The sequence below is a fragment of the Apis laboriosa genome, unplaced genomic scaffold, assembly GCF_014066325.1.
Source record: "Apis laboriosa isolate Shangri-la unplaced genomic scaffold, ASM1406632v1 scaffold11_cov152, whole genome shotgun sequence".
Taxonomy (NCBI): domain Eukaryota; kingdom Metazoa; phylum Arthropoda; class Insecta; order Hymenoptera; family Apidae; genus Apis; species Apis laboriosa.
The window spans coordinates 4,293,775-4,314,530 of NW_025221020.1; the positions used below are offsets into that span (position 1 = coordinate 4,293,775).

The 20,756-nt window shown below is 39.9% G+C and overlaps 1 protein-coding gene across 1 annotated transcript; it reads right to left on the minus strand.

Annotated features, from left to right (window-relative positions):
• Positions 1-19,091: 19,091 nt before the first annotated feature.
• Positions 19,092-20,645, minus strand: LOC122719086 (seipin). Its single transcript, XM_043944633.1, has 4 exons — positions 20,226-20,645; positions 19,971-20,116; positions 19,379-19,906; positions 19,092-19,292 (listed from the first exon to the last, which is right to left on the minus strand). The coding sequence occupies exons 1-4, from the start codon at positions 20,447-20,449 to the stop codon at positions 19,189-19,191; spliced, it is 1,002 nt and encodes a 333-aa protein (XP_043800568.1). The 5' UTR covers positions 20,450-20,645; the 3' UTR covers positions 19,092-19,188.
• Positions 20,646-20,756: the final 111 nt, after the last annotated feature.

Below are 20,756 nucleotides of genomic sequence, written 5' to 3' on the forward strand. Positions count from 1 at the left end.
GTTAAATGATACGAAATTGGCCTTAATAGAGATGACTTGTGGCGGAAGTTCGAGGTATCTCGAGATGACCGGAGATCAAAGCTGGTTTGATTGTGAACAGGTCAGAAGCGGTGATAATTTGGCGGGGAGGAAGCGAGGCCAAGATGTTATTTCTTCCGTATCGAGGATCGAGTCTAGATGAGAAGAAGAATCCCAAGAAACGAGAAAGAAATTCCATTTGGCCAATCCTCGATATCCTTATTCAACTTTCGGGAAACGTAACGTGCGATTTCTCCGCGATAAGATATCTCACCGCTGTCGATATCAGATGTCTAACCTCCTCTCCCGGAAAACGATGTATCCTTCTAACCCCTTATTCCGCTGTTCTCAAAAGAGAACATCTCCGTCTCCTCTTTTCCATCCTCGTTTCCTTTCCTCGTTCGCGAAATGATCGCCAGTTGACCAAACTTTCGTCTTACCAAATTGATTCCGTGACCAGGAGGGAAAGATAGAGTAGTAGTCTGGGCCGAGATGGATAGAGTAGTCTAGACTGTTTGCGGAATTTTTCCCTCGACTGATTGAGAATCGAGGGAGAGGGGGACGATCGATGGTGGTGCGAATCTCGAGAAACAAATAATTGGAAGGAACTTGAGGGGGAAAAAAGAAAGTTCAACACCGCGTTCGTTTCACCCGTTGGTGATTATATAAGGCGTAAGGTGATTAGTAAGTGGAAGTTGATGCAACGAGAGTTGGTATAATGATGGGAGAAAAAAAAAAAAANAAAAAAAAAAAAAAAAGGATTAGTGTACACAGACCACGAGAGCAATTTGAAACGAGAGAACGATGTTCTGGAATTACGCGGGGACATAATTCTCCAAGAGGTAAGAGCGGAAAAGTTTGCCACGGTTGAGCGACACTGCCGGTCCGGATGACTGGCCGGTTAAGTTGAAATACCGGTCCCATCCTAGCAGCTAGTCGAGCTCGACTATCGTGCGGCCCAATAGCCGTTCCAGCTTCCGTGAAGCTTCGGGCACGAGCAACTTCCCCTTACCTGCGAGCCGAGCAAGAACTCTGAGATGGAGGGAAGGGGAGGGGGAGAGATACGGTGAGTCGTTCGGGAGAAGATAGAAAAAGCGGCCAGGTGAGCGAATAGGACGGGAAGGAGTGGACGGGTGAAGGTGGGAAAGGGAGGGGAGCGGAGCGGAGAACCCTCAGCGGCCAACCACTTTTCTCCGGGCATAGGCGCACTCTTGCCTATCCTTGGCTTCGGCCGAGTTCGTGATCGTTCGTGCAGCTTCGGGCACGCGAGAACCACGCGCATCAAGGTCGCGGCCGTCTACCTTTCCCCTACGGCAAGTGCATGTATTGTGCAGCAACATCGTCGCTCCGTACCATCGCCAAGGCGACTGCTCGTCTTGATTTCCAGGATCGGATTCGCAAAACAAAAGATGCTGGCCGGCTCGTTCTCGAGAAATGTTCTCCTCTAATGCTCCTCTTCAGAACAATTTTCCTTTCCCCGTTTAATTCGATCAATCGCGATGCTCTTGTATTTTTTTTTTTTTTTGGTTGAACGAGTCGGCCAGGTATGAGAAAAATATGCTCGAGAGGAGCATATTTCATCATTTTGAAGAAGAAGTTTAAGAATCAGAGCTTGTTTGGTAGATGGATAATCAAGTATGATGCACGAGGATTTCCCCTCGTTCGAACTTGGTACGTATATTCTTTTCTTTAATCACGGCCGTTTAGACGGATTGCAGGCGTGCGCGATAGGATGGAAAGTTGGCTGGAATGAAAAGGCGGTGAACGCAAGATGTCGCGGCGATAAGTGCTAAGAATGATAGGCACTAACGTCAAAATTAGTGTTGCCATTAACGAAGTTCCAGCGTGAATACGTGTGGTACGGTAGAAGAGGAAGAAAAAGGAACGGCGCGGAAAAATGGTCGGCTATAAAGTTTCTTTACGAGCGGCTGCGTAAAATATTATTGCGCGAGATGTTTATGCAAGATGTACGAAGAGCGGAGAATAAACGGTACGCGTTTTACCCACCGGTACCTTAGCTTCCAAATGGTCGGCTATCAATCTCTTTTGTATCTCACCTATCGTTCGTGGCGGTAAAAGCCTCGCCATATCCATTCTTATAGCGAATAAAATTCGACGATGAACGGATAGGGAAGGAAAATGGAAAGAAAGGAAAAAACGAAACTCGATAATTTTTACTTTCAACGCTTTCTTGACGCGTACGTACAGAAGGGAACGCACAAACGCACAACCACGTCGGTTGATGCGGCCCTGTTCGAGGGAAAGGAGCTGAAACAGCAGCCTCCGTGCATCGAAGAAGCGGGGTCCAGAACTAATCGTCAAAATATAAGCGGGCCGTTCAGCCACCTGCTCGATTCGAAGGTTACCGGCTTCCTCTCCGATGTATCAACGCGAAATGGGATATCGGGATGCATGGCAGAAAATTACGAATAAATCTTACGGGGCTACACGCTACACGACTCAACGTAGGCGATGTTGCGCCACGTTGCTCGCATTATACTTAACTCGTTTCGTCTGGTGCGTGTACACGCGTAGGTAGAAATTTTCTGTGTATACACGGGGATCTATACATCTTACACGGGTATCATCCATGTATCAACACGGGAATAAACGCTGGCTGGAGAAACGCTCGGACGGAGACCTCGATGTAAGCAGCCTCGAGGTAACGGGAACTCGGAATTAGGAGCAAAACTAAGTTAGATTTAACGATGATTAATAATAATACTTCTCGGTCGTCCTAATTATCCCCAATCCTGTTACTGTAGGGTATACGGCAAAATGCCGGTATCCTGCGGTTCGGTGATGAGAGAAACGATGGAAACCGTAAACGATCCTATTTACTAGTTATTCCGTATTATCTGCTATTATTATCTGCCATAGTTTTATATAGGTTTCATATAGGTGTGCCGGCTGCGTATAATAAATATATTGGGCAAATTTGATTTGAAAAGTTGAAAATTTTTGAAATGGGGACTTATTAAGTCGATTTAAGCGTGTCTATATCCAGAGGATGGGAAGAAGAAACGAAGAAATCGTCGTGATGAAAATCGATTCTGGCGAGCTCGAAGCGGATGAATGTGAACGTAATCAGAACAACGAGACTTCTTTCATCGAGACCGTATTTCCTTCGAGGCAAGCATTGATTTCCTTCGATCGAGAGATCGCGTCGACGCGCTCGGCGAACCGTACGATTTGATATCGATCTTTCTACCAAGCATTCGAAAAAAGATCACAAGAAGAAAACTAGTAGTCGCGAATCGTAGTTTCGCAATATATTGATATATTAACTACGCATTAACTATCTTTCCTATCTCAATCTTTCCATTTCGAAAATGAATAAATACGACGATAAATAATACGTCCAACTTCGTTCAACTCAATCGGACGCCCTTTTGTATCTTCGAATCTCGCGAAAGCGATGCGTTTAAGGGCTCTAAGCGTCGTAAGGAAAGAAACGGAGCGGAAAGAAACGAAAGTATTCTTTACAAAGTCGTTTCGAAGAGGAGAAAGGAGAAGAAACAGTTGGTCAAAAGATGGTTATTCCTTCCCTCATCTCCTTCCTCGCCTCGTAAATAAGATGCGGACACGTGGAAACACGAAACGCGATAGAATTTTATCACGTTTATAGCGGTTATTCAGAGGAGGTACGCCTTTCGCGCAGTGGAGGGCGTACGTCCGAGGCAGGCGTACAAACGATTTCCGGTAGCGTCTTTCCGGCCCGACATAGGAATTCCACGCGTATGAACGTATAGACCACCTGATAGGTGCGCCACCCGGGGATTTTAAATGGATGCCGAAGGGAGCGCACGGTGAGAATTAAATGGCAACCAGACGGAGACAGGTTGAGGACGATGGCATGAACAAAGAGGGGAACGAGCTGGCCAGGGGTTGGAGAGAAAACAGCAAGTTGCAACAGCTTGCCCATAGTTCAACCCCGCTACAGTTCCGTGCTCGCCGTGAATTTCAATGCGGTTTACACGCCAAGCCATATTCTTCGAGCTGTAAATTGCCCGTCCGGGCGAATCACATTTGTTTCCTACCTGTCCATCTCTCTCTCTCTCTCTCTCTCTCTCTCTCTCTCTCTCTCTCTCTCTCTCTATTCTCTGTCTATCTGCAACAATTTCGCGCCAGCAATTCGTTTCCTCTCTTATTTCCTTATCCTTTCTTTTTCCTTTCATCTCTTTTTTTCTTTTTCTTTTTATTTTTAATGAACATCGTAACCTACGAGATTGAGACAGAACAAATTTATCGAGGCTTTCTATCAGCTTCGAGATGTTTGATCTCCTCGAGACAAAGCTGTATCGACGATCCCTCCCTTCCGCCTTCACCGTCCAGACGAAACTGCTGCTCGCAATGTAATTTAATCTATTTTTTAGTGGGCCGTAAGCCACGTTGTTCCAGAGAGTCGTAAACTTCGTTCGCACGGTTCACCGCCTTTGTTACACGCTGCTTAATCCCCCTCGTTCGAACGTGTGTCACGCATCGCGCACACGTTTTCGATTTATACGCAATCGGGAAAATTAATCATTCTTATCTGACGATTTATCCCGATTGTACTCTTCGATCTGTCTACGGATAACGCGAGATAAATATCCACGCGTAATTGAAAAACTGTTTTAGATACAAGGGAATAAGAATTTATAAAAAAATAAATAAATAAATAAACAAGTACGCTTTGAATCGCAAAAAAAGGGGAGGGGAGAAAAGGAAAAAATTTAATTAAAACCGATAACTCTCGCACACGTCTGACACACGTCTGCGGCTGCACGAAGTGCACAGGGATGGAATCATCAAAATGAGTATGTCCGCGGTATTAGATATTTTCCGGACGCAAGCATAAACTGCGTGTTTTCAGAAAATTTCCCAGAGGACGGAGGTAGACTTGTGTAGACACATCCGCGAGCATGGAGCATGTTGGGTGTGCACTGTGTTAATCGGGTGCTAAGCGAACGAGCGGCCACCGTTCGACCCGTTATATAAGTTGCGTGTAAGTTCTTAATTGGTATATAGGTATCAGTTAGCGAAATTAATGCGGTCGAGTTGCGTAGGATTGCAAATTAATGAACATTCGAACGAAATTAGCTTCTTCTGCGGTATTTAATACGATTCCACGCGTAATGATTACATTCATACCGTGGTCGAATAGTCGATTAAACCGGATTAACTTTGTGCCGTTTAAACAGGCCGAGCGTTCATCCGCTCGCGGACAAACAAAAATCTTCTAAATGCGCGCGTGACGATGCACGATGCGTATTAATAGATTTCGGTAATAATATGACTTTTGTATATGCTCAAAGCTCGTAACCACCTTCGTAACGGGGAGATGAATCGGGGTAAATAATCGGCAAAATTAATACACGTGTCGAAGAATGGCCCGTTCGAATATTTAATCGGACATCCGCTACATTGCGGCGAAACACCGAACATAACGCATACACGGAATACGGCGGGAAATATATCATCGAGGGGAAACCAGTATGGCGTAGAAATATGGCGTGCGGTGGATCTTTTTATGATCGGTCGAACGAGTTTAACTGGCGTTTTCCTCGGTTTTAAGGGAGGCTTTAATTTAAAGTTAACTTGTACGCCGTGTTATACGCGTCGTAACGTCGGCATACGATAAATACGAGGCGAATGCGAGAGGAGAAACAACCGGACACGTAAGTCGTGAAAACGGGACAAACGCAAAATCCTCCTCCCTTTCTAAACTTCGCCTGTGTATCTTGAATATTTCACAAATGTTCTTTCGCCGTTCTTGACGTCCGTCGCAAAAATTTCGCAACAGAGAATAGGTGACGACGGGACGACTTCGCGTCGGATTGTCCCGGTTCCCTATTCCCTCCCCAAACAAACGTACCTCTGAAGTGATTAATTAAAATGCCACGCTAGATTTATCTCGAATATCGTGTCCGCGAGGAAAGAAAAGTAAAGTAAACGGAAGGGGGTAAAAGAAAAGTGGTGAGAGGAGAGAGAGGGGGGGAAAATACTCGCGTTGCCAATTTTAAATAAAAGATATTCGAGGATGTATTTACTACCGTGTGCTACGTACGTATTACGAATAACCGATGGACACACCGATGGAATCGACGAGAAGGATCTCGTAATCTCGAGACGAATTATTTCTAATACGTTTTCCCAGGATATTCTCGGCAAATAGCCGAAACGGTCCGTCGCAAATTTAAAATTACATCCTACCCTTTTAAGCCTCTTCTATATTAAGCCAGAAAATTCAACATAATATAGCAATATAGCTGTCTACCTCACGGCGAGGAACACCTACGAGAAAGAAGGCCTCTTATTAACCGTATACGAGATAAAACCCAAGATTGCGCATCTTTCCTTTACATCTCCACGCCCGCGGGATTTAACGGGATGATGGATCCCAATAAAAAAATAAAAAAAAAAAAAAGAAGAAAAAATCTCGAACTTTCATTAATACAAGAGCCGCGTTACGTTAAATCGATTATTTTCAATCTAGGACGCATCTCGAACGGTTATTCCGTTTCCTCCCATTCGAACATCTCCTCCCCGATCACATTTCCAATTTTCTCTCGATTGAAAATACGTATCGCTCGTTAAAAACCTCGTCGATCGTCGTAATAAACTGTAAGTACATTTAACGTGGCGCGTTTCTTTTCTACGATCGATCGAAAAATTTCATATCGAGGTTGGAAAGCAAGTACATCTTTTTTTATATATAGAACGTAAGCGTAAAATGGAGGACGAGAGGGAAGGACGAACCGAGAAAGAGAGAGAGAGAGAGAGAAAGAAAAAAAGAAAAAAAAGAAGCGAAAAGAAACGCGAGAAAAGATCGGAACAGATCGGACCAGTATTGCTAGACACCTTGGCCACGCCTAGACGACCCTTGGTACTTTTACTGGAATATTAATGTGCGATGTGAGGGCAACCTTATGCGCACACCGTACGTAGCGTGAGGAGGGGGATGTTGTGAGCCGCAAGAGAGGGAAACGCGATCGAGGAGAGAGGGGAGAGGGAAGAGAAAAAGCGAATGCGAGGAAGACGAGAAAACGAAGACACTTGGATAGAAAAGAAAGAGAGAGTAAGAAGAAGCGTGGTTTGATAGAGGCTCTTGCTACCGCAGGAAAAGAGAAACGTAGCCGCAGGCTGAGCAGGTTGCGGCGTTTGTTGCCTTCTTCTTTTCCCTCTTCCTCCTCCTCCTCCTCCTCTTCCTCCTCCTCTTCTTCTTCACCGAGATACACGAAATCGCGTCTTCGTCCTACTCGTTAAACCATCTCTCTCCTCTTGGCGGCAGGTCGAGATGGTAAAAGGAGGCCGATGGTAAGAGGAGGAGGGAGTGTGGGCCGAAAGAGAAGGGGGGAGGGAAAAGAGAAAGATGGGGCGAGCGAGGGGGAGAGAAAACGAGAAAAAAAAGAATATTTCCGAGGTAGACCCTTTGTTCCCCATGTTTCGAAATTAATGGCTGGTACCTCTACCGAGACCCTCGAGGAGAAGACGATCATTTAATTGAGCCGAGGCCGAGCACAGCCGCTGTTTCCTCGCCCGTTTTACGTCCGGGACATTATACCACCACTTCTTCTTCTTCTTCTTCTTCTTCGTCGTCGTCGTCCTCCTCGTCCACCTTCTCCTTCTCCCTCTTTTTCATCCTTCTCATCGTTCTTGCTCTCCCTTTTTTACTCCCCCCACCCTCGCGGGCCACGCGTACGTCTCTGTTTTCTCTCGCTCCTCTTCTCGTTACCGTTCCTCCCTTTGATTCCTTCGTTCCGATCTCCACTGTCCCCTGTTTCCTCTGCTTTTCTCGCTTCGCCATCGCGAACAATGTCTCTCGATACCTCTTGCCGAGTCCTACGCTACGGTCAAGAGGAATCGTCGTTGGCCTGAGGGGGCTTCTCCTTTCCTCGCTCGACTCCAGTTGCAGCTGCCGTTAAGCAAATTTTCCCAATGCATTCCCACGCCGCGGCCAAACGATTCGAGAATTATGCGATATTACACATCGATCCCCGTTTACAGCCGTTCTCGAACTTGAAAAATGTTTCCAACTTCGAGAAACTAATAATAAATAAGAGTTTTAAAAATTTACAATTTTGTTTCAAAAAAAAATATGACGAAACCAGGTCAAAATTTATTTACGATTCAGTTATGGCCTCGTTGAACCATCGAATAACTTTCGATTAAGGAAAAATACGTATCCCGAAATTAGAGGAGAATCACCTATATATTTTTCGAGTATGAATCGTACACGATACTCTCTCTTTCTCTCTCTCTCTCGAAACAGGCTTTCGAAGTAAAGAATGATAATGATAATCGCGTATCGGCCAGCGGCGAATTAATTTTCAATTGTATGAAATTGATGTACATCACGGGTACATCTGTTTCTATCAATTATGTAGGTACGTGGAGCATGAATACAGGAGTAGCGAAATTGCGCTGTTATACCACGTGCAATCCCATTAGGCCGGTGGTAGTTCATTAAATAATATTCCAATTTTGCAAGCGTATTAACTCGTTCGACATGAAATGGATACTTACGTTGGTCATTCCGATCTGATATCGCAATCGCGGTAACCACACCCAAATGCACGTGGAAATGGAATGGCGAAGGAGAGGCGAAATAGACTTCTGAAATCGTACAAAAAAAAAAAAGAACACGATTTTAAACCACTCGACTCGATGATTACGCCTGAATTTCAAGGGTGCATGGCTCTGCAAGAGAGAAGCTCGAGAGAATCACCCGGCAAAGCGAAATTTCATTTCAATCACTGCGCGGTTAAATAAAGCGCGATTTAATCGTTGCCCCACGCCGTTCGTTAAATAATACATTCCAATTTCCCAAAGATATTAACCCCTTTAGCATCGTAGGCCGTGGCGGAAACAGGGCGCGCCGATAAATAAATAATTGATGAAGGCTGGTGCTTTCCCATTCCTCATTAATCGGATTTACGCGTCAGTTGAATTATGGGCTTTCCTCTCCTTCCTTTCGTTCGATTGATCACCCGCGTTGACCGATACGTCGTTACGTAAAAGTTAACTCCAAGGAGACGTCGATTAATTATTACGGTCGATCCCTCCGCCAAGACATTGTAGAACGACGTGGTAATTCGACACAAGTAATTCGATAAGACGAGAACGAAACGTCTTTTTTTTTCTTTCTTTCTTTCTTTCTTTCTTTCTTTCTTTCTTTATTTCTTTTTTCAATCAATTTGTATTTACGATAAAATTACTTATATAAAATTCGAAATTTATACATACACTTTCGATTGCAGGAGAATATTTTTCTTATTTCTACGCGAAAGAAAATTTTAAAATTCAGTCTGAATTGTCCGTGCATGCATTATTAAAACGGATATATCTTAAGGAGTTGATCAAATTTTTATCATCTTCGATTCTTCTTCTAACGACGATATTAAAACGCTCTCTTAGTTAACTCGAAGTCGTGAATTAAGTAAGACACTTGTGTACGTAATAAGAGTGACGTGAGAGACAGTTTTTCGAATAACGGAGAAGCGCAATTGCATTAAAATTGAAACTTCACTCGTCCATCCCCATACATGAATTCTCCGATACATGAATTCTCTCAGACGAAAAAGATTCTGTGCGACAGAACGAATCGAAGAATAAAGAATTTTCAAACGGACAGACCTCTGGTCCCCCGTTTTCCTCCCCGATATTTCGAAATCCTCGTCAAGGTCCCCTTGCAGCAAGTGTTCCTGGTGGTAGCAGTCGCGATACAGCGACTGAGATTAGATGCAATCTGCGATCGCGTATCCACGGGTAAACACTTTCGCGCAGATTATGTTGGCGGGGGAGAGCATCCCTTCGCGACGCGGGCGAAGGCGAGTCTACTCGAGAGACTCGAGAAAGGTGGAGATGATATCTTCTAAATAAACGTTTACTTTGCTGTATATCCGTTGAATGACGCCGTCGAGGACTCGCCGGTTAAGAGGCCTCGCCCTTGTAACTCGATCACACGATGGCTCGACCATCGTTGACTGAGTTTCTTCCAAGACTCGAGCTTTTCCTCGAACGATTCGCCGTTCTTCGATCATCCCCCCAGATGGATCAGTTTCCAGCTGCCACCAGGAGAAAATGATTCTTTTATCGTCATTCGCCAACAATCTCTCTCTCTCTCTCTCCTCCTTTCCCTGTTCGCGAAGAATCGCGAAGAATCTTCGTTCCCTTCTCGTCCAATTATTATCGAAACTTAATTTGAAAAACGTTGAGAATCTGAATATTAATTATTGAAAAGTTTAAAAGCGCAGATACGACGATGTAAAACGGAATCTATTAAAAGGAACGAAATAATTCCGACACAAATATATTTAGGGAATTATTTCGGAAGGAATGTAGGTTGTTCAACCATAAAATATAAATATAAACATGAAAAATAGGATGGAATTAAATGGAACGTTAAACTCGTTATAGCGAAACGAGTCAAACTCTATATATATATATATATATCCGCACTGGTAATCCTTTGCTGTACCGTTTATTTTCGAGAACGACGATCTAATTCGATGGTGAAATTCGGACAAGAGACGAGTAACGCCAGTTCCAGCGAAATGACTAAACTAACCGATAATACGAGAGATTAAAGGATTGGATCGGATGGAGAACGGACGATTGGAGAATCAATAAAACGAAAAGTTAGATAGCTAGAAACTTGAAAGTCGACCGAGAGCGACGAAGGGGGGGAGCTGGTTTCGGTGTGCTTCGCGATATTCACCGCGTACGTAACTTTATTGCGAGCTATTAGGCCAACGTCATATCGTGATAGAATTACGATTTAATGCGATCGAGCTTTTAGTCGTGGAACGTACAATTAGAGGTTGGGCATCGTCGTCTTCGATACTTCGATGGAACGCACGGTGCACGCATTCCCGATGCGAAACGCGATTTCTTGCGACTCGATCGCGATCGAGAAGTATTTCGTAACAAGGTATACTAAACGATGTTAATGAATTACAGGAATGCCAAAGATTCCTCTTTCGTTAATTAAGAAGTTAAAACACGATGGAACGTCGGACAATAGATTTAAGAGCTGGGAACCGGTATCTTCCACCAGGATCTCGCGTAATTAATTCAAACGATCCCAAAATAATGTGATAAAATATGCAGTTTATCCCCCGTAGTTCATGTTTATTGGATTTTATTACATCGCCTCTCCCTTCTAATTTCATATTACACCGAATTCTTCCCGGAAACCTTCTCTCCGAGGAACGTAATTTCGTAGGTGAGAAAGAGGGAAGAGCGAATTTCCAATTCGAAATTGGAACGTTACAATGCGCCATCTGACCATATTTACGTACGATGCATATTTATGTATATTTATTCACGAGTTGAGAGTTTTCGAAATCTCGTAATCCAAGTTTTTGGAATCGCGCCAGCGTTTGTTCCATTTTAAATGATCTCTCTTTCTCTCTCTCTTTCTCTCTCGTGATAAATCGTCGTTCGACTCGGTCCCGTTACGTAAACAGATGGAAATGTTTCGCGAATAAAGACCTCCGTCCGACTTAAGAACCACTGGTCCAAACAGGTCCACCAGAGTCACGATACTTTTTCTTTCCACCGTTCCCCGATCTCTCCACCTGATATTACGGATTGCGGGGTACCACCTGAGCCTGCTTATATTCCTCCCAGTCGCGCAACACGCATTCTTTCGCGCTCGCATTCAACACGAGATAATGAAGCGCACACATTTGAGAACGAGCGAGAAACGCTATCGAGGATCGCCCCAAGCCGAGCTTGGGGAAACTGGTTTCGCCAGAAAGAAATTCGAATTCGCCCTTCTCCTTCCCTTTCTCCAAGTTTCTCTTTCTCCAAGATCGAAATCGGGCCACTCTCGTTTCACCTAATTTCCCAACCCGACCCATTGTTCCAACCGTACTTGATCGCTACTTTTGCCCAGCGCTTTGCGTCCAGATCGTCCCCCTCGATCGTTCCTCTGGCTGGATCGTGAACCTAAATCAGGTTTAACCACAACTTTCAATTACGGCCAAGAAGCAATAAGCGACGCCATCCAGAAACAGATCTAAACGGAAACAGGTTCCGCAGAATCCTGTCTTCCTCTTTCTCTGCGCGTATTTCACGATTACATCGCCCCCACGCTATTGTTCCGCCTTAATCTTAGAACGGACGAAAACACGAAAGAGAAGCCTCGACTGGTAAAGACTTGTAAATATAAAAAAGGCGATCGTTCTTCAGGGCTGCGTACGCCGCTGGCACCTGTCGTGTGGCTTCAAGTAGAGACACGGTAGGAGGGAACGGGTTTCGAAATGGGTGGAGGGGCAGAAACCGACTGCCATAAGATGGTGGCTCTCCCGCGGTTGCTCTCCAAAACCGGTTCAGGAATCCGGGGCCACGCTTACGCGCCAGTGCTTATCAACCTGCCCGTTTCCCTTTTCACCGTTCGCGGCAGTCCCTTCAGATTGAGGCTCTGGTTGAGAGATTCTGGTTGAGAGTTTCACGGTGTTAGAAAACACCGCTCGGCCATTGCATCCCTCGAACGACTTTTCTCTTTCCGCCATTATCGTGACACGCATCCGTCTAGAGAGAGAAGATATCGCACAGTGACTATCTCTGCACGAGGAAAAATTCATTCCACGAGTGTTTTTATTACACGAGAATGCAAGTGGTAAGTATGTAAGTAGCGAGAAAATGCGAGAGAAAGCGAGGGCTTTTCGAGAAGAGTCGTTGTGACACGGATTTTTCTCGAGCGCTTTCGACACCGGTCCGAGCGTTGCCACTCTTCACGCATCTCTCCGCTCCCGTTTGCTTCCTTTTCACTCCTTCCTTCCTTAAAATCTTCGAACGAAGATCATTTTCCCTTTCCGCGGCACAAGGTTTTTAATTTTTAATCTCGTCCAAAAGTGCTCTCCGATTCGTCGATACTTTGTTTCTAACGGAGGGGAAACGACATTTCTGTCGCAATATTCTTGGAAGAGTAACACGAACTCTCTCGTTCCTCCTCTACACCTTCGATCGGGTTCGTTCGATCGGAAAATGGGCGGGAAAAAAGCTTTTCGACGGCGGTGTCTCAATCGCGAGACTATCCTCGAAGAACGGCTCGAACAAAACAGATTTTATGAGTTAACGAGGTATGTCGGCGCGATTTTTGCCGTTTCTTTCGATCGACAGGCCTTGTAGATTCCACGTAGCTTCCGTCGTAGATTCTTCGGGGAGAAAAAGAAAAGCCTGTTCTCCTCTCCTCCTCCCCCTTGCCGATTTATAGCCCAGAGGCGAGGGCCGATTTTGCCGATACCCGGCTCGTGCAAAATGGAAAAAGCCTGGAGCCTCGTTAAGGGCGATGATCCGACAGACGGACAGGATTATTTCAATCTTCGTATCGATCCGAGTTAATCGGCTATTCGCGCTTGTTCGAGCATATCTTGTTTGCGATTCTCGGCGTCTTGCGTTTCAACGACGCGTAATCTTTATTAGAGATACATGGAATCGATGGGATTCGGAAAAATCGGAATAGAAAGTTGCTATAAATCGCTATAAATCGTCGCATTATCGTTCGACAATCACTGCCATTAACGTGTTGTTGAGACGTCGCGGCGTCGAGTAATTGAACACGGAATCGTTGGAATCGTCGGGGGTTGCCCGGGGCGATTCCATGCATGGACAATTAATCGTTTCTCGCACGGAATGACATGAATTCGTTTACCGTCTTACGGAACGAATGTAAACGCGCCAATGTAATTTAACTGCCGGCGATTAAACCCCACCCTGGATACGTTCTGTTCCAAGTGAGAGGCATGAGCGTTAAAGCGTGTATTTTTCGATAGGAACGAATTAACTGTTGGTGGCGAACAGGTGTGCTAAATTGATTCGATAACGCGACACGAATAAATCCAGATAGATCGGTGATTACTATGAGATTATACCGAGTCGCTCTGTCAACTTTTAAGGATTCTTTAATCCTTAACGAATTTTTATTAGGAGATAGTTCTTGGTGCGATCGTGGCAAAATATAAAAATGGAGAAATGTGTACGTACGCGATACACGTGTGTATAATAAATAAATATGCTCACCATTAAAATACAGGTTTGCCAGTATGCGTGCATACGTGACGAGTAAATCGATGAAACACGCGGATTCAGATAGAAAGACGTGCAAAAAACGACGACGCGGCACGGAATGTGTTTAAGCAATTAGTCGGCCGACGGCTAACTTAACCGGCTGCTTCTCTATCGATCTGGCAAAAAATAAGCTCCGCGCTTCTTCCGACGTTAGCCGAACCAGGTAGCACGGCTGGCAATGCATTTAAATGCGAGTTCAAACTTCTTCAATTAGCCGACGTCGGATAATTAAATTACCGCGATATTGGATTCGAAGGATGTCGAAATTCGATTTCGAAACGATGATAAATTAACGGGATAATATGATAACAGAGATACTTGGAAAACAGCATTACCTCGCCCGAAAATCATCGGGAACGTGGTCGAAAAGCAGATGCATCACGTTCGATCGGACGAATCCCATCATTTTGTAAACGAAATGTCGTCTTAACTTGACAAGAGCGATAGTAAAATGCGAGGGAACGACTCGGTAACAAACGAGCATTTACGAGTTCGAATATATAAACTTATCGAGGATTACGATTTCGATCGATGTTCAGTTTCGTATTTCGAAGATCATCCTTCGAAGTAAAGAAATAATAACAAGCCTAAATATCGAAATATGGAAATATCCACGATCGTCATCTCGATTTAACGCCACTATTGTTTCGATATTACCGATGACGTTCGACTAGGATCTCATAAATATCCTCCACCATGGAAATAATGTGTAACTTTATTACAAGGTCAAATGCGTCGGTTAAACGGGCCGTTTATAGGAGCGAGGAAACTCGGTGGAAACTGAGTTCGCTTCGAGGCTTGACTGGAATCAACGAGCGTATTACACGCGGCATGGTCGGGAAATTATGGTTGGAAATTGCAGAAAGTTGCGGGGCTGCGTATCGCGACCCCGGGTCCCCCCGTACTATTTGTTTGGGTCGAACGCGAGGATGTGTCGGGAACCGCGACACATGGACATCACAACCTCATTACCAGCGGCTACGGAGATAAATTGTCACGGTCGACGAGCGAACCTCTTCCCCTGGACGGACGTTTATCACGTTTATTGCCAAGAGCGATCGTGTGTACGTATCGGCCGGTTTTATTTCGAATTTCTCAGAACTGGATCCGGTAACCGGTAGAACGAGAAAGAGCCGACGAGAGAACGGTACGACGAGAGAGTCCTCGACCGGAATGTGGATTTATATATCTTGTATATCTTTCGCAGGGCGTATCGTACGCGACTCGAAATCGATCGCGCGAAACCTGCGCCAATAGTTGCGATTACAGAGGCGTGTAGGAATAAGTTGGTATCAGAATCGATGTAACACGAGCAAAACGTGTTATGTATATAAGTATATATGTATATAAGTTGGAGGGCGGCGTGTACTCTCCAGAACACCCAGCTACGACACGACTATCGCGCGGCAATTGCTCAGCTGTTCGTTCGCAGGTGGACTGATTAGAAACATAGCGGGTGAATAGTCGCGCGAGATAGTATTACGCTATGTATTACGCTATGCGTACTTGTTATTAATCGTCGAGAGAGATTCGTTACGAGCGCGGGAATGTTCTGGCATCTTCGAACAAGGCTCGATGAATTTGCCGATAGGAAATGCCAATGTTACGTAAAATACGATGAAATAGGAGAGGGCAGTTACTTCTCTTTCGATTAATTTCGAAATTGTATACCGAGTTAATTATAATAATACATTCGGTTTGATAAATCGTATTCGACCGAACGCATATTTCCTACGTGATGAACACGTAGCTTTTTAATCATCTCGTTTGATCACTATGAATCATCGAAGAGAAGATACATCTGGGGCGAATACCTTTAACCAAGTTCAAACAAGGATTTGCATATCAAAGCCGTTTTACGTTGTAACCGAACGCACGTTACGATGCACGTTCGATAATTCGGTATCGCGAAAATGCAGCATCTGGCCGCGGCGGTCCTTCGAATCGCGTGACGGTGGAGAGATGTTTTTTTCCCACTTTTTTATTTTTATCGAAAAAAAAAAACCTGCTACCTGTCTACCCCATTGCCAAACCGAACAATTTACCGAGAAACGATCGGAACAAGAAACAATTCGCAAGTTCGAACGAGGTTCGCCCGTAGGGATACTATTCCTTTACTTCGTATTCTTTCCTCTATGTTCCGCTGACTTATGCGGAAACGATCGAAAACGCGTTTACTAGCTCCAGGAATCCATCGTGAGGTTAGTGCGCGGAGACAAATTGTTCCCACTAAAATTGAACTCGAAGATAGTCGGAATGGAAAATTATCTGAACGACAACAATAATGATTTATTAGGAAAAGAAATTTCTGGATCGTTTGAAATTTATTCAAATTTCAAACTCGTAAAACGTTATATATATATATATATGAAATTATTTAAAATTTGTAAAATTTCTTTTTTTATTAAATTTTTTTTACTATTTTCTATGTGAAAGATGAATTTCTAAAAAAAAAAGCAATCTTTTTAGATCAATTTTGATCTTCATCGATATTAAATTCATTTATATTTCGCCTCACAATGGTTTTAATCCTTATTTCTTCGCTTTTGCCATTTGATCTGTCTATGATTGAATTTTTTAAAATTATCAGATCTCGCAAAATTCAATTAATCGATTCTTGAATCGCTTCTGAAGAGAGAAAAGTTTCTATTACAAATAGAAAAAATGGCTAATACTACCAAAATTATGTGATCGTAATTCAAAAATCAATGCGTTTTATTAGAGAATATGATTTGCAAACGAATTTTAAAATAAAAAAATTAATAAAAAAATTTTCGTTTTCATCCGCTTTTACGGAAACATGATGATAAACTGTTATTTAAATATGAATGTGTTTCTTGTAAATTTTGTATTAATCCCGACCGCAATTAAAATTATATTCATTGGTATCGATATTTTGGTGGAAATTCTATATTCTAACTACGAATAAATAAAGAGCAATAACCGCATGAATGTGGTTTACAGATTAGTTTGTTATGAAATTTTTAATTTCCTATTATAATTTTCATTTTAAAATTGTTCCAAGGAAAAAGATGAATAGAAAAAGAAAAAAATGAATATTTCTATAAAAATATTCATGAATATGAATTAATTGCATAATTATTTCAGAAGTTAGATATCTATAATGAGGTTAAAAATGATAATACTATTAATCATTCCTGTTTTCATAGCTTATCGCTTTAAAAATCAGAAATCCATTTTCAATGTAACTTTTGTCCTATCTATTAATATAAATAATATAATTTATCTATACAATTAAAAACGCGAAAAATCGAATTAATTATTTTATCCACATTGAAATGTTTCGCATGATATAATTTAATAATCTTATTGAAACTGATTAATAAAAGAAAATGAGCAGACAAAAAAGATGAAAGACAAAAAACAAATAACAACAAAAAATATAATATATAAGTTTTTTTGAAATAGTATATTTACCTTGTTCTATATCGCTGATTCTTTGCTGAATTTTGTTGGTTAGAATAAGCGCAAATCGTTGAATTGTTTTACACTAAGATAACCCTGGTCTTTGTACTAATCGCTCGACCTGTTGGTAAAAAAAATCAAATTATCATCAACTTGCAGAAAAAAACATTTTTCCATTTTTCATTACCAATTGCATAAAACATTGTATTTTACTATACCAAAATTTAATCGATTTATCCATACAAGTTAAATGCAATAAAAATTTTGTTTGAAGAAACATGAAAAATGAAATCGCATTAAACACTTTCTTTCTCTTACTATTTATATGTATAAAAATTCGTTCGATGTTACTTTTTCGTTTTTAAAATATTAAATTACACTACGTCAATTGTTGATAATCATATTTGAAAAAAATTATATTAAATATTAAATAGAACTTACTCTATATTAAACTCATATCAGACTTTTACGATGAATTTGTGTTATGATATCTTGATCTTCAAAAGTTATTCAATTTATCAATAGACATCTTGAAAATGTTCTTTTTATATTTGAAAAAAATCATTCTTGAATTGCAATGCATTTTGTAATATTCTTATAACATGTTAATATTAATTATATTAATTATATTAATATTAATAACTTCTAATTTTGCTTATAAAGAAAATAAGTTTTTATTAAATTAAAGTAATATTATACGAACCTTTATTATATTTTTTTTATTATTATTTACATAAATTATGTAATTTTCAAGTAAAACAAAGAAATTTATGTACACTGAACTGATCTCAAAACATGAAAACGTAACTTTAAAGTGGTTATAATTTTTCTTTGAAAGATGGCGCTACTAAGCTAAATCGCGAAACGGTTTTAAATTTAAAATAAGTAAAAGAATATTCTTCATTTATTTCAAATAAAAAATTATATAATAAATTTGCTAATTTTTAAATTATAAATTGAATTACAAATTTAAAATACAAATTTAAATTATTTATAATTAATTTAAATGTTATTTATTATATTGTCATACGAAATACAGAATAACATATGTCATATATATTCATAATAAAAAGAAACACTTATTTTTTATGAGATAATCGATTCTTACAAATTTCATATTTTAATAAAATTCTAGTTATTATTAGTTATTATAAGTTATTAAAGATGTAAATGAAGAGAAGATGTAAGGTAAATGTTAATTATATAATTAATTATATTAATGCATTTCAAATGTGATTTCTAATAAAAATACTCACAATAAAAATATTTATAATTCATTTATTGTAATTTTATGTGAAATTAAATAATATATGTTTTTACAATTTTTCTTTTTATTGTAAGTAATATTTAAGATTTAAAACAATACCAATTAAAATAAAAACATAACATACTCAATGTTATGATATATAAAATGGCAAAAAAATAATATACGAAAAAATTCATAATTCTCAAAAAAAAAAGAAAAAGATTTGTATGTGAGTATTTTATTACAGGTATTTCCATATATAATTTAATATAATTTGTATTATATCAAAAGAATAAAAAAAAATTAATAAAGTATTTAAATATAGAAAAATAAATATGTTTATAATATATATTTACTCACATTCATATAATATTCTAATATTCTACATTTGTACATGTTATTAATTCTAAAGTATTTCATATTATGAAATATATAAATTAATTTTTTATTAATTCAATGTGAGAAGAATGAGATTCTTCTTCAGACTTTATAAGATGTGGCAATATAAAAGGATCTTCTGATGATGATGAGTCTGATGAATCTTTAAAAAATAAATTAATTTAATGATAATTTTATATATTAATTTCATTGAAAGAAATATTACTCATTATAACTATTATAACTTACGATCATTTGTAGCTTTATGTTTTTCCTTTTCTTCTATGTTCAATTCTTTCTTATATTCCTGTTTTTCTTCTTCATTTTTATCTTCTTCGTAATTGAAACCATCATCTCCAGAATCATCATAAATTGTAAAATGAAAATAGGAAAAAGTACATACAATTGCTATGAAAAACAAATTTGTACTAACACCAAGAATAGCAGATAAAATTGGCCAATGAAACATTAAATAACGTAGACCCGATAAATGAGCATTTATCATAATGCTTGCAGAATAGAATTCAATATGTCTTGATTGTATTTCAATATAAATGATTGTAACTGGATGACTTTGGTCTTCTTCAAAATTATCAAATAATTCAAGAACTATATTTTGTTTTTCTTCTGTAGTGCCAAAAATCATCATAGGTGAAAATGTAAATGTTGTAAGTGCATGTAATAAAGTACTACGATAATGTAACATGGTAGATCTACATGAATGTTCTACAAGGAAACCATCTCTGCTGCGTAATTGAGCACAAACCATGAACATACCTAAAAATGATTTTTATTGTTAAATATTATTTTATATTTTGATTGCAAAAGACTCAGAAATTACCAAGTTCTTTATTGGCTGGTGATTCTGGCATTTCTAAATGCAAATTAACTTTATATGGCTGACCGACCATTAAAAGTTGTTGTTTATTTGTTAACTGCACATATGCATATGGGAAACTACAAATTCCTTTTTGTTCATTACATGATCTATAACATAAAAAAAATATATAATCAAACTTTATACTTAAAATATATGTGTATATAATATATAAAAAAAGATAGAGACCAATATGTACAAGTGAAAAATGAAACTTACTTAAATTGCAAATGTACTGGTCGTACGTATGAAATGCTTGGTACATAGGCATAATAAAATGCTGTATAAAGAAACACGGATAACCAAATAATAAGAAATCCACTAATAATAATAATTCCGATACTCAAGATTATATCTTTAACAGATTGTACACCTCTTTTTGTTTTGTTCTGAACATGAAATAATTTCTTATGAACTTGTGCCAATAACCTCGAAATTAACATTGCAAACGAAATTTAATATACTTAAAGTTGCAAGTTAATATAAATACTGCGCAATTTTGATTGCGCTTTCAGAAATTGCTACATAAGATAAGATAAAATATTTATCGATCAATTAATTTTCTCTTAAAATAATTCGATAATAAAATACAGGTTAAATGCATTTCAACTTATACTTTTAGGAATATTGGTAGTATTGCTATTATTAGAGCGAGTGTAAAATATCAATAACAATTATTCTAAATAATAAAATCATAGTAAAATCTAATGAAATAATTTACATGATAAATACATAATAAATAAATCAGAA